The 14805-nt window shown below is 35.4% G+C and overlaps 1 protein-coding gene across 1 annotated transcript in view; it reads right to left on the bottom strand.

The window, feature by feature from the left end:
* The window catches only part of LOC111791588 (MAP3K epsilon protein kinase 1-like), a 23142-nt gene extending 9306 nt beyond the window's left edge, over nucleotides 1–13836 (bottom strand). Inside the window, exons 1-12 of the mRNA XM_023672978.1 lie at nucleotides 13523–13836; nucleotides 12897–13031; nucleotides 10154–10174; nucleotides 9856–9929; nucleotides 9668–9758; nucleotides 9503–9586; nucleotides 5909–6010; nucleotides 5538–5669; nucleotides 3596–3667; nucleotides 2315–2418; nucleotides 1380–1494; nucleotides 887–1264 (exon numbers count right to left, since the gene is read on the bottom strand). Coding sequence (XP_023528746.1) covers nucleotides 887–1264; nucleotides 1380–1494; nucleotides 2315–2418; nucleotides 3596–3667; nucleotides 5538–5669; nucleotides 5909–6010; nucleotides 9503–9586; nucleotides 9668–9758; nucleotides 9856–9929; nucleotides 10154–10174; nucleotides 12897–13031; nucleotides 13523–13582 — 1368 coding nt within the window. The 5' untranslated portion in view covers nucleotides 13583–13836. The remainder of the gene's footprint in view (nucleotides 1–886; nucleotides 1265–1379; nucleotides 1495–2314; nucleotides 2419–3595; nucleotides 3668–5537; nucleotides 5670–5908; nucleotides 6011–9502; nucleotides 9587–9667; nucleotides 9759–9855; nucleotides 9930–10153; nucleotides 10175–12896; nucleotides 13032–13522) is intronic.
* Between the last annotated feature and the right edge of the window lie 969 nt (nucleotides 13837–14805).

Below are 14805 nucleotides of genomic sequence, written 5' to 3'. Positions count from 1 at the left end.
GGGGTGCGGGGTGCCGGGGCTTTAAGGTAATGTCAGGTCTTTAAATTCATGAATGATTGATCCTAACAGGGAATCAACAAAAATTCAAATTAACCACACAAATCCAATTCTAAAGAAACATATGATAAAAAAAAACAAAAAAAAACATTGGAATCAAATATCTGATATATTTCCTAATTCTTTTTATAAGAAACAAAAGTGAGATGCATTAGAAAAGAAGGGAAAATAGCCTAAGGGTCGCCCACAAAATTATCAAAGGAGAGTCTTGAAATTGTTAATAATCATGAAGAGGCAATAGTTTTACAAAAATAATTCCAGTAGTTAGAGCACCATCAAGAAGTAATATGTTATACACTATAATAAGAAGAGCTCGAACTGGACAATTCCAAGGAACCTTTGGCCTTTAAAAGCCAAAAGAATACAAATGGCAATATATTTTCTTAGTAGTATTATAATTCAAAAATATTTACTACTTTATAACTCAAATACTGAATTTGATGCACAAATAGGACTATAGAGAGGACGGGGGCATGCACTTCCTATGTCAATAATACGGTAGAGTAGATTCAGCGAACTGAATACCAACCTTGAGAATTCAAGAATGGAAAAATGTAAAGGGGGAAAAAAGCTAAAAAAAAATTAAAAAAAAAAAAACTAGGTCAACCAAATTGTATAAATTATCTGAGACAGCTAGAGTTTGCTAGATGGCTAGGAACAAAAGAACATTAATAGCAAGAGGCTGAAAAATTTTCAAGAGAGGAAGTAGGTCTCTCATAATAAATGTAGCAAAAGTAACTTAAGCAAAAGATCATGAAGAAAAATTTAAGTAACACCGATGTCAACTCATCTTTTTATAAGTAGCAAACCTAAGGAATCAACACTGTACCTTTTGAAAACTATTGTCCTGACTTTCAGGTTCAAAACCAAATGAACTATTTCCAGATGTTGTTGAAGTTTCTTTCTCTCCATGTTGTCTAGCAGCGTCTTCCCTTAGTTCTGTTGATGGCACATCACCATTCATTATCACTTCATCACGGGCTCTACCATGAGATTCATGAAACTCAATTGGCTCAGAGGTAGCAATTCTGCCAGAACCAGTTAGAAGAGATGAATTTTCATGAATGGATAAGGTGGGAACTTGATCCAATAGGTTGTCATCTTCCAGACTTTCTGCTTCCTCAACAGAATTAGGCCCTGAAGCAAAAATTTTTTGGGACTTGCTCATATCAGTGACAACATCTGACGACAACTCCTTCCTGGAATCCTGGAATAATGACTACCCAACTTACCATAGAGATGCAAAAATTCAAAAGCAACTTTGAAGAAGAGACAGTTGTTGAATTCATAAACAAAGTAACTCTATATTATACAACTCTCACAGCTTTAAAATCAGAATCAGTCACTTCATTTTTTTCTGCTGAAGGGCCTTCACAAGAGTTTTGATCGTCTCCATTAGAAATTTCTGCTTCAATTGATCCATCTTGTTGAGTGGTTCTGCCACAAGGAAAGCGTTTAAACGATTAGGGTCATACTCAATTCTTTCTACAATGTCCATAGACAAAGTACTTGGTTTTAGATAAATTCTATTATTTATGGAAGTTTTAAGTATCCCAGTGTGAAATGGCATGGATCTTTTTCTGCATAAATTTCATGCAAAATCTTTTATCTCTGAAAATTAATTCTAGTGTTAAACTGTTATGCCCAGATCTTGTCCCAAAGTACAAAAATCTTGATAAGGGAAGTTGTCATACCTGGCTCTCTCAGGGCAGTGACCTATGATCTAACCTAAATAACCACACTGCCCAAGGTTCTACCCCCCAACACATTTTTTTTAAAGGTACCAGGCATGATCCAATGAACAGCATTGACAGGGCAGAAAAACGGAGATGAAAAACTAGCATCTAAGGTCCTGTTTGATGACCATATATTTTTTTTATTTTCTGTTTTTGAAAATTATACTTATTTTCTTACCATTTTTCTGGTAAGCTTTTCACCTTACTAAACATTTGAATTTTGAGTCAAATTGAAACAACAAAATCAAGTTTTAAAGAATTACTTTTTTTAGCCAACAAAATTTGACTTTATTTTTTAAGCAAATTTAATTTTCAAAAACAGAAAACCAAAACAAAATGTCTATCAAATGGAGTCTAAATTACTAAATACTCCTTTTTTATTTCAAACTATTGGAGTCCAAACATGTTAAACTACTTTCATTAGTTCCTGACAGAACATACCCAAAAAGTTGATAATAATAGTAAGTCGTCTTTCATTTCCATAGAATTTTAATTATATATTTAAAAAAGTCAGTGACTACCTTAATGTGCCACTATGACGAAGAGAAGAATGCAAGGCCCGTCGACAGTTCTGAATCCAAGGATGAGAAAGCAAAGTTTTTGCATCGGGCCTTTGCCTGGCATCCTGCACAAAGAGGACATCAAACTGCTCATCCACTACAAAATAGACTAACAAAGAGGAGATGTATTTCCTTCCATTTCAAAGAAGATACAACCAACAAGAAGAATACCAAAGCCTTAAAAATCACACAGTAGACACAGACCATCCATTACAAAACAAAAGACTTGAGAGATTACTTTATAAAAAATCCACGATTACACAGCCTGGTATAACAAGAATGTTTTTTGTATAGAATTTTCTTTTTAAAAAAAGAAAATCCAGTTTTATTGTCCTCAAAGGAAGCTTATCCATGTTTTCCTCTGAACCACTACATGAACTGATATATTCTACAAATTTACTAGTAGTGGTTTAGCGCGTTCAAGTATCCTGATCCCCTCAAAATCATCTCACCTGGAAGTTTTCAAGCCGGATGCAGAGAGGCCAAACTTCTTTTACAATCCAGACAAGCCTATAGATCATAGAGATATGCATTCAACTGGTCTTAAGGTGTTATCACTACACAGATAAATATGAATTTATATGCGACCTGCACAAGTATTCTATGTCAGCAGGACCAGAATTATCACCCACTCCATGATATTGGAGTTAACTTTATTCCAGGGGAAGTAATCTTCTTCTCGGGACAAATGCTTCACTACTTCCCTTGACCTCGTTAGATGAGAAAATTTGACAGGTGGGATGCTACCAGCTTGTGGCAGATCCAGTTGAGATGTACCTTCAACTCCTTTATTAGTTTATTTTTCATTAAGAAAGATAAAAGTAAAAGGTATGTATCCGAACGCATGTGATATCTTTTGTCAATTACAAGGATGGAATTTATAACAGTTGATGTTGACTTTCGATTTTAATCACCTGAGGTCTTAAGTACGTTCTTTTAGCTTTGTTTATTGACAGTAGAGGACACTCTTTATGGTTATCACATGCCTGAAGTGCATTGCAAACACTGTTTGTCATAGCTAACAGACATGGAGTTTAAAAGACCCGTGCAATATCATATTTTTGGCCTTTTCACACTCCTTGTAGAGTTTCCTAAAGCCACAGATAAAACTTTAAAGGTTGTACAAAAGAAAAGAAAAGCCCTTATTTTTTTGTTTGGAGAGAAAAAATAATAAACCAACCCCTTAAAGCAGATGATCAAACATGTAATTTAATTTCTTCAATTATAGAAATCCTGGCAAACCTTCTTAAAGCACTGGCGTAAGAAATCTGTGATATCTGGTGATAAGCTATCCGGAATTGGAGGATGCTTGTCCTGAAGATTGTGAATAATACAATGACAACAAAAGGAAAAGATTTATCAGCAAGGTCAATATCCAAATAATCAATAAATGTTTACATCATGAACAAAACAAAGACATTGGCTTCTCACTTACAAGCAATTGTCCACCTAGAGTCTGGTGTTGTTTATTTTTTAAACATGAAACAAAATTTTCATTGATAACTGGAAAGATACAAACAAGTAAACAGCAAAAAAGACAATCATAATAATGGAAAAAAAAAAAAAAAAAAACTGACAAGAAAGCAACATCCTAAGGAATCTTACAAGAACCCTCCCTTATTTGTGTCGCACATTGAGTCTTGCAAATGATGTAGTTTCAGATTTCAATAAACATCAAATCAAAAAATCTTAGTAAGTTGTTGCTTATTCCCAGTAGGCTATAATAGGTTATCCTCTTTTCCTCTTCTTTTTCCTTTATTTATTATTGTTATTATTATTTTTGTAGGAAGCAAATCATTTTATGATGAAATTACAAAGGTAAATTTCTATCAATACGATTACAGAAAGCTATTCCACTGAGCAATGAGAGGATAAACTATAATTACATGAAGGGGCTCAATTTACACGAGGACATATTTGAGCTTTGTATCTTGTACTTTGTCATAGAAATATGAGAATCCATCTTGAGCCAAGAAGAAACAGAGAGAGGCATCTTGAAATACGCTCCCATGGTCCCGATAAACTTCCTAGAAGGAATTTGACAGATAACAAAATTCATGAATGGACTAGATTGCAATTGGAAATTGACTCCCTTGTTCCCGACAATAGGAGTGATCTAAGATAGTGGAGCCTTAATAGCAGTGGGGAGATTAACGTGATTCTTTCATCCTTTCAATGGAAATCAGAGGGTAAACATCCCTTGGGTGCTAACCACGAAATTTGGAAAGCAAAATTCATAAAAAGGTGAACGTGTTCCCTTTGATGATTTCACCCAATAAATGGTCCGGTAACTCTTCTCCAAAGAGCATTTCAGTTCTGAATGAATCTTCACAACCATTTCATCCTAGGTGCAACCATCAGGGTGGATCACAAATTTCCCCAAAGGCTCCAGTATCAGAAGACTGGCTCAACATTGGTAAAGGTAACGTCTCCTTTCTTTTCTAGAATTTCAAAGTAGAAAATGGCCACGGTAACTCTTCTCTAAAGAAGATTTTAGTTCTGAATGAATCTCCATAACCCTTTTCATCAAAAGGTGCAACATTCCTCTATTTGAAGGACACAACCAGGAGGCCACCATAATGGAGGGTGGTAAAGAGGCCCATTTCCAAGTAACCAGGTGAGAACCTGGTCCATACCTACCACCATTCCTCAAGTCCGCAATCAAATTCTCCAAAAAGTTGACTTTGACGAGGCATAAAGAAGAGAAAGATTGTAAATGAGCAAACTGTTTAAAACCAACTGAGCCAATGACAATCTTCTGCATTTTGAGATTTGCAAACTCTTGCATTTATCTAGTTTGGCTCTAAGTTTATCCATCATCGGCTCCCAGAAAACAACATTCCGATGATTACCCAAAGGGGAAAACCGAGGAACAAAAAAGGAATAATTTCTATCCTACACCCCAGGTAGTTAACCACCATATCCATCTCATGCAAGCTTATGCTAATCCCAATCGCTGAAGTTTTGGATATATTTAGAGACAATCCCAAGCCCAACTAAGATGGTATGAGAACTTGAGCCCATGAAGCACACACATACATGTGATTGAGAAAAATAATAATGGAGTTGTGGCAAGCAATTAAAAGAAACAACTCCGATGGTATGAAATGAAAAAATTTACTCTAAGAAAAGACAGTACACAACATCAATAATCCAAAAGTGGCAAAAATAGCATTCATTATACCTGTACGATGCGAAACAGAGCTGGCATAGGTTGTAGATCATAATATGGAGGTACACATGTAAGTAGTTCGATCACAGTACATCCAACACTCCATATGTCAGAAGCAGCACAAACTCCTGACATTTCAATAACCTGTAACGAAAGTAACATCAGAAGGTTGTCAAGTAAAACTTTTTAGAACCAAAGGAAAGTTAAAACGAACTATCTCAAGCTTAGTTCACTAAGGTAAAGTTTCAAGGCATTTAGGAACACGTCACTACTCTGTTGGCCATTCAAATGAAACTTCAAAATTTTCAATCAGTGTAAGAAACCTAAAAACTTTATACACAAAAATGAAAGCGAAATCTCAACACGTAGAAATTAATTCATACCTCAGGAGCCATCCAGTAAGGTGTTCCAACAACTGAATGAGTATTAACATCAGCCTCTGTTAATTTTGTCGCAACACCAAAATCAGCAAGTTTCACGAGACCCTGTATATAGGCAATCACCTTTCAAATTTTATACACCATAAAAGAAGAAAGCATCATGGATCCAAGCATGGGACAAGGACCACAACATTTTTTACAATAAGAACTGTAATCTATTTTCTTATCTATTTTCGCATTCTTTGCAACATGTCACAAAAGGAGATCAACCAAATTTATGTTTCATCAAGCACAAAGTTGCATGCCATGAATTTGTTCCTTTGCATTTCTTGTGTTTAGATTTGCACGCTAGAGTCATTTAAGTAGTCTTAATCAAGCTATTTTGTGGAGTGATTCGAATCACGACTTTAGAAACGAGTTTTCTTTACTCTTGACCTTGATCATCGAGGTAATCTGTTCCAAAACTTTCCTTTAGATTGATTTTTTATCGTTATAGGGTTTTTGGATAATTTAGATCTAAAGGTCTTGTTCTTGAACAAGGTTGTTAGATCAAATCCCAAGAATTTCATAACAAGGAGGGAGGGAAGACAAAATATGAAAGAAGGAATCACAAGAGGAACTCCTAGAAAGGTCAAGGGACAAACCTAATATCCCTACTTCGTAAAACCGCAAACTTGTCACGAGAAAGAGAAAGAAAACCCACCACATCTACTGCCTTTGTATTAGTCAAAGGTCTTTGAAAACTCAAAGAGATTGAGGAAGAAATATTTGAGAAAGGCAACATAGAGGCCACATGATGCAGCCTATTGTTCGAGACACAATAGAACCATAAAAAGAACAAAGAGACTCCTCCTGACCTTGAAGAAATGTTCTCCAATAGAACAAGTGATAAATTAAGAGAAGAGAAAAAGAAATGAGATGATATAGCTTTCCAAAGGTTTTTACAAGGGCTTCTCTACCTAAATCATCAACGGACAACTCAAAAGGACAAGGGTCATACCTACTCACCATCACTTTAAACCACAGCATGTTAGACTACATGACAAGTGTCACAATCATTTTTCTAGGTAGGCCTCATTACATAGTCCTAGACTTCCAATTTCCACACGCTTCACACCAACTCACACTTGACCAAGTGTGACCCTCTACCTCATTCGTCCCTTCCCAAGAGAAATTCTTGATCACACCCTTAATTTTCTTGATCATCCCAATCAAAGTTTGAAGTGAGATATGACGTAACTTTGAATCCCACTTAGCATCAACTGAATAACAGTAAGTCTCCCCATTTAAAGAGGAAGACTTTTTTCCAAGTAGTCAACCTTTTTTCTTTTTTTAATATTTTCTACCACGGCATCCCAAAATGCCGACTGCTGGAATTACCACCCAGAGGCAATCATAAGAGGAAGGGAACTAACACACTTTACAACCCACCATAAAGGCCCTATTAATCTTAAACCCATAAATTACTTCAAAAAACAACAAAAATAGATTAAGATCAACAAAACAAAAGAATTTTCCCAACTTGAATGAAAAAAGAATTGTCAACCACAAGCGGAAGACAAGAGAGATGAACTATCTCCTTACCCACCTTAAAGCCCTAGATCTTTCCTTCCTCCACTCTCAACAACACTAACAACCACTAAGAGAAAAAGAAGAGACGGTAAAACATCCCCTTGTTTGAGGCAGCCTGTGTTTTCAAAACACAAGGCACACCTTAAGGCGACAAACCCCTTGATCACCTCAAGGTGAGAGGTGACAAAAGAAGAAGCCTGAATGAAGCAAGGCAAAATAAATACAATAAATAGAGCATACACAGTATGAAATCAAAATATCAGAACCTTAAAGATAACAAATAGTAAAAACATGAAAATGTAAAAAACATTCAATATAATTGAGCACATGCCCTCATTGACGAAGGTGCCAATAGGCATGTGACAAAGCAATCGGGCAATGGCGCTTGCTTGGGGTTGCCTCAACATTATTGGAGGCATCTCATAGGAAGGATCTTACCTTTATACTTACTGTTCACATAAATGGAAAAGTTAATAGGTCTAGTACAGCTCCACATCCAAGCTTGCCATTTGAACCAAAACCTTTCTTTTCCAAAACTTTATCCAAAAATTTCAAATGCACATGTTTATATGCTTTCTCAAAATCAATATTAAAGACCGCACCCATTTGTTTCCTCTCTTTGTAGTCCTCAATGACTTCATTTGCAATTAACACTTTGTCTAGAATTTTCCTCAACACAATGAAGGCTCACTGAGCATTGGAAATGGAACAAGGGCTCTTAATCTCTTAGTTAAAACGTTGGTGATAATCTTATATAATCTTGTGATTAGACTAATAGGTCTAAAGTTTTGTACCTCATTGGCCTTCTCTTTCTTAGGAATAAGGAACACAGAAGTTTCATTCATCTCTACATCAATTATATTTCTTAACTGAAACTCATAGAACACCTTCCAAAAGGTCCTTTTGTATAAAATCCCAATGTACATCTTTCCTGAAAGTCGCCGATCAACTACCAAAAGTTCTTTACCTTATTGGCCTTCTCTTTCTTAGGAATAAGGCACACAAGTTTCACTCATCCCTGCAATTATATTTCTTTCCTGAAACTCACAGAACACTTTCCAAAGGTCCTTTTTGTATAAAATTCCAGTCATTCTGAAAACAGGGTGAACAGGGTTTCCAGCTCCTCTCTCTCCTGAACCGAAATCAGTTTCAAATCTGAAACTCCCACAGAAGGTCAAGGGAAAGGAGGATAAAGATTTAAGAACAAAGAAATAATCTCTTCCTCGATCTCTCTATCCTCCCTAATCAACTCACCATCGTCCTTTACCAAGAACTCAATCATGTTCTTATTTCTCCTTCCCAAGCCCAATTGTGAAAGAAGGCGAAGTTATCATCCCCATCCTTAGCCCACCTGGTCTTAACTTTTGTCCTCGAGCTAGTGCCTCTTTTTGAATAAGGGTTTCGAATTCTTCCTTCAAAGAGACCCTTTCTGCCTTCAAATCCCTTGAAAGGTTTCCTTCCTCCTCCAGACTATCAAGAAACTTTATTTCCTCCACAATTTTATTTTATTTTTTCCCACTTTATATCTCCAAAAACTAAAAGATTCCACTCCTTCAAAACACCTTTTGAGTTCTTAATTTTCTTAAAAGGTGAAAACCTTCCCATTTTCCATTAACCCTAGCACTCCACCACAACAGCAAAGAAGACTTAAAGAAGGATGATCCAACCACATGTTCTCAAATCTAAATGAGCTTGGCCCCCACAGAATCATAGCAGAGCTGAGACTAATTAATTAGTGGTTAGAAGTAAACCTACGCCCTATAGCTTGTCTAGGATTTGGGAAGGTCTCAGACCAATCCTTAGCGAACAGGAATGTATCTGAGTAAGCGTCATTCTTTCTTTATTGCTAGACCGGAGTATCTGCAATAATCACCAGTTTAAGAAACAATCTTACAGGTGATCTATAGTGTCTGTACAAATCAACGCAATCAGAAGCAATTTTTTTTGTTTTTTTTTAATAAACAGGTAGAAGCTAGATAATATAACTTTTAAAATAGATGACTAAGTGTAACAAATTAAACTTGCCTCTTTGGTTGTCAGTATGTTCGCACCCTTTATGTCCCGATGAATTACACCCTGCTCATGTAGATAAACCAAGCCTTCCAAAACCTGCTTATGATAGTATAAAATTAATATATGTCATGCCCGGAAATGATGAAATAAAAAGAACAAGATGGGAAATTTCGAAACCTGAGAAATATAAACAGCGACCAATGATTCTGGAAATGGTCCAAACTTATTTGGCTTGATAATGTTGGCAAGTGATCCATTCTCCACATACCTGTAAAACCCCTCAAAAAAAAAGAATAATCTAGTGTGAAATACCCAACTACGGCCTTGACCTAGTTTATAAGAAAGATAAATTTAAGCTCACTCACTCGAGTATTATGTGAAGGTGAGTCTTTGTTTTTAGAGATCCAAGATACTTCACAATGTTTTTGTGGTTCAAATTCTACAAAAGTGAAACAGTCTCAGATAGAAAAGGACACTGACTCCAAAACGAAAAAAGGTGCCATGAAATCAAGTAAACCCATAGAACAGAAATGCCTTAAAGTAACAAAAAAAAGCCAGGCGGAAAAGAAAAAAAATGAATGCATAAAACATTAATAAAAATAAACACAATGCATTTGAGGAATGCAATAAATGTAAATGGAAGTCTAATGAAAAGAAAGATACCTTCAGTAGGTCAATCTCTTGCTGAAAATCATCATTACATCCCACGAACGATTGAATAGCAGAGAAGGAAAAGGCATTCAGTAAGAACACTTGAATATGATCAGGGAAAATATGCCAAAAAGAAAATGAAGCCAAACACCAAATTTACATATAACTTCATCTGATCTGATACTCAAGCTACAAACGAAGAAACAAATTAAAATACTACAAAGTGATGAGTTTCACAAAACCACTAACATGCCTACTTGACGAACTTGGTTCATCTTAGAACGAAAAATATATATATATTCATTACTAGTGCACCCTGGTGCAGTGAATGTATGGAATAAAAAAAATCCATAAATCAAAGAATTAAAAACCAATTATGAGATGACAATATTTTTTCAAAATGAAATAGAATATCATAAAAATGTCAAAAGTACTGATAATAAGCAAAAAGAAAAGATCATATTAAAAATGTTGTGACGACAAGGCATCCTCAGTCAAAAAGAGTAGTTAACAAAGGGAGCATGTGACAAATAAGTGGCCTCGAGTCTCAGAGTCCTCCTAATACATAATGCACCATACACGAGAAAGAGCTTGCACAAGAAGTCTTCTTTTTATCAGATTATGGGTGTTAAAATATTTCCATGGCTTATTCCCAAAGGAAAATTTTAGCTCTTCCAAAATATCTTTTATAAGAGAAGGGGGCAGTGGCCTTTAACTACTCCTTCCAAGGTCACTGTCAGCTATCTAGATCCTCAGTGACGGTAGACAAAGGGAGCAAATCTGTGATCCTTCACCAAAAGTTGAGGTCCCAACCTTTGATTGATGGCAGCCAAGTGTTTTTTATGGAAGATTGTTACTGATTGGACAGGGAGAAGAGTCTAGGAAAAATTCTCTTCCACGAGACTACTGATTGGACAGGGAGAAGAGTCTAGGCAAAATTCTCTTCCACGAGACTAAGCACTTTTAACCTTTTCTGCCACAGAATCCCAAAAAGTAATTCATCTAGGATTATTACCAAGAGGAAGGCCAAAGCACGATGACGGGAGAGATCCAACCTCACAACCCACCCAAAAGGCCCATTTATCAAACTTTGAAGGGTTACAGTTAATTTTGATGACCAAACATTTGCCTCAATTAATCCTCAACCCTGAAATAGACTCAAAGAGCTATAAAATTCAGTTAATAATAATAAATAAATAACTCTTTTCTTTCCTGAACAGAAGAAAGTGATGTCATCAACTTGGAAATGAGATGAAGATACTTTCTCTTTTCCAACCTGAAAACCCTCGTTAAGACTCTTCTTCACCCCTCTCAGAACAAGCCTACTCAAAAAGTCCACCGCCAGGAGGAACAAAAAGGGGGAGAAATGATTGCCTTGTCTAAGACCTCTAGTGGACAAACCTACCTTGGGGTCTTCCGTTAACGAGGATATAATACATGACGATCCTAACACAGATCCAAATCAACGACCTCCATCTATAACCAACACCCTTCTTCTCTAAAACCCTATCCACAAAGTACCAATCTACATGATCGTAAGTTTTTTTCAAAATCAATCTTTTTTTTTTGTTTGGTTTTATGTTAACCCAATCAACAATAGTGGAGTTGTATTCTATTTGGTCTACTTTTCAAAGTCAATCTTAAAAAATAACACCCTCTCAATTATGATCTTTATATGCCTCAATAGCTTCATGGGCAATAAGAGCCTAATCCATGATTTGTCTACAAGCAATCAAGGCTCCCTGATGGCCTGAAATAGTCTTAGGAAGAACTTAACATCTCTCCCAAGGCCTTGGCCAAAATTTTTTACACTAGAAATTAAACCAACGGGTCTAAAATCCATGCACCAATTAAGGGTTTTGAAGGGAGAGGTTGCCACACAATTACCGAAGCAACTTTTTGTTGCCTTAGTCCATGGCAAGAAGTGTTTGAACCTATTGGAGAGGAACTGAACAATAATTTTAGAAGCGTAGGTATGTTGTCATTGCAGGGCCCATAGTCATAAACCGGATTTTCATTAGATTTTTTTTGGAAGGCATACGAATGTTTCATTAAGGCTGGCCTTAATGACACCATTCATAAAGCTGTGGAATATTTCCATAATGTCTATCTTGATGATGTTCCATGTCTTTTCTTTTTTTTTTTTGGGTTAAAAAATCCATCCATGGAACCAAGCCTAGAGGATCCATTACTTCTCAAGGAATTACCAACCTCCAGAACGTCTGATTCTTCTAAATATAAACATCATAAATTTAAAATACCTCACACAAAGTCATCGGAATATGCATAAATATAAAAATATATTTTTTCATAAATATGTCATTGCCATATTTTTTTTTTTTTTTTTTNAAAAAAAAAAAAAAAAAAAAAAAAAAAAAAAAAAAAAAAAAAAAAAAAAAAAAAACGGAAAAGCCTAGATAAGAGGAGAGGATCCTAAGTTTTCTGAAAAAATGAAGTGTTTCTAAGTCCTTGTCATATACGTGCATCCACTGCTTCTTCGAGTAGAAGTTTCAGAACAATTTATTACATGCAGTAAAAGTTTAGAAAGACAGTTCTCTACTTCCTTCATTCAAAGTTAAAAGAAAATCTGTTACCAACTCAATGGGTCATTATCTTCAATGAAAAGATAAATCCTCAAAGACATTACAACAGTAGTAAGACTGGACTTCAGTGTCACTTAAATTTCTACTTTCAGCAACATAAGAAACTTTATTCAGCAATATAATAAGCTTTCATCAAAGAAACATGATCGAACCATGATAATGTTGAGGTCCTCTTGAGCAATATTCTCCAAGGAAACTTGTTTAATAGCAACAAAGTCCCCATTCTCCAAATCCAGACCCTTGTAGACTCGCCCATATGCTCCTTTTCCGATCTCATCTCCCAGCATCTGTACCAATCATTCTCATTAAACTTCTAATCACTGACCATGTAATGAATTTCAGATATTTTCCACATTAACAAAATAACTTCAACTCTTGAATATATAGTCAATTTGAACTAACGAAGCATAACTCTGCAAGGTGTTAATACAAGAAAAAAAGTGAACGAAGTGTATCATAATGAAATTCTCGCTGATTGAACACGGAAACAGATTATAAAATTTAAAATCTTTCTAGCTTCACAGTACTTAGTTTTGTTGCTGAACATCTCCAATAGCCACCAGACGACAGCATACACACAGACAACCCAACAACCAACTCAATTCTAAGCTATATCCCAACCTACATTACGAACACTTCATCCATCCAACTTCCAGATAACAATCCGCATACACAAATTCCAAACAAACAAACAAAATTCAAAATTGCAAAAGAAAGAAGAACCCATTGTAAGCAAAACCCTATCAAGTCAAAAACTAGCCACCCACAGCCAACTTACATATTTATTATCAAGCGTCTTGGACTTATGGAACGCAGTAGTAGGAACTTGGCGAGACATGGCTGCCGAAGAGGCCTCCGCCGGAGAAGAAACAAGACTACAAATGGTCCATTGGAAGCAACTAGAGTTGAGAAATTCAACGGGGAAGGCGACGGAGAAGATTTCCAATCGGAAAACGGTGGTTGGGGCGGCGAAATGAAGAGAGAGAAAGGGGGAAAAGAGAGAGAAAGGGAGTAGAATTGGACGGAAAAACCTTCCCCGACTGGCGGAAAAATCGCTGCGAAAATGGTGAAGTGACAATATAAATAAATTATAATAACCGACTAAGAGCACTCCAACTCAGAGCCTAATGGGCACTCCCGATTCAATTTCTGTGTATTATTATTATTATTAAAAATAAAAATAAAATAAAAATAAAAGTGGGGCTGTTTGGAAACGGGAAATCATTAGACGTGATATCTAAAATATGATTATAGGCGAAAATGTAAAGAAAAAGAAAAAAATTACTTAATTGGTAAGTTAATTAGTTTTTACCTTAACTACTTTTTACTTTTTTTTAATTGAAATTTAAACTAAATATGGAAATTATTGCTTTTTGAAGGATTAGTTTTAACAAATTATTCATAATTCAATCCATAAATCAAACCAATTAAACTAATGGAACGTTGGAGCTACCAAATTAAATAATAATATAAAAAAATTTATACCCGCGGTATTGAACACAAACAAAAGAACTAATACTCGTAACAAACTGGGATCGAAAAAGATGGTGATGACCCATAATGAAGTTTGAGACTCAAACACTACTGTAACGTCACACTCGTTTCACGTTCTAAACTTTTAGTAAAATTCTAACCAATACGTTGTCATTATTTTGAGACGGTTATAGAAAAGCATTATAATTTACAATTTTAGAAATAATGTTGGTATTTTTTTAATAAATGACAAAATTCAAAGATATTTTTAATTTATTTCCATTTATAATAAATGATAAGAACAAAGGTATATTTCCTTAAGTTTGAGTACGATAATGATAATAATTTGTTGATGTATGTCGTAAGTTAAACCTAAAAATCCAAATAAACGAGGATTGAGTAAAAGTAATCATTGTTCTCTTGCATAACTCGGGTGGTCAAAGTTTTGAGCATCATAAATAAAGGCTTGTAGTAAGTTCGAGTTGATTATTTGAATGAATCAGACATAGTTTAGTGCGAGGTTGTTTTCGTCATTTTTTAGTTTAACAATCATGAAACAAAGATCGCTTATTCGTTGAGTTACTCGTA

This window comes from Cucurbita pepo, chromosome LG03, assembly GCF_002806865.2.
Source record: "Cucurbita pepo subsp. pepo cultivar mu-cu-16 chromosome LG03, ASM280686v2, whole genome shotgun sequence".
Classification (NCBI taxonomy): domain Eukaryota; kingdom Viridiplantae; phylum Streptophyta; class Magnoliopsida; order Cucurbitales; family Cucurbitaceae; genus Cucurbita; species Cucurbita pepo.
This window is presented reverse-complemented; position numbering and strand designations above follow the sequence as displayed.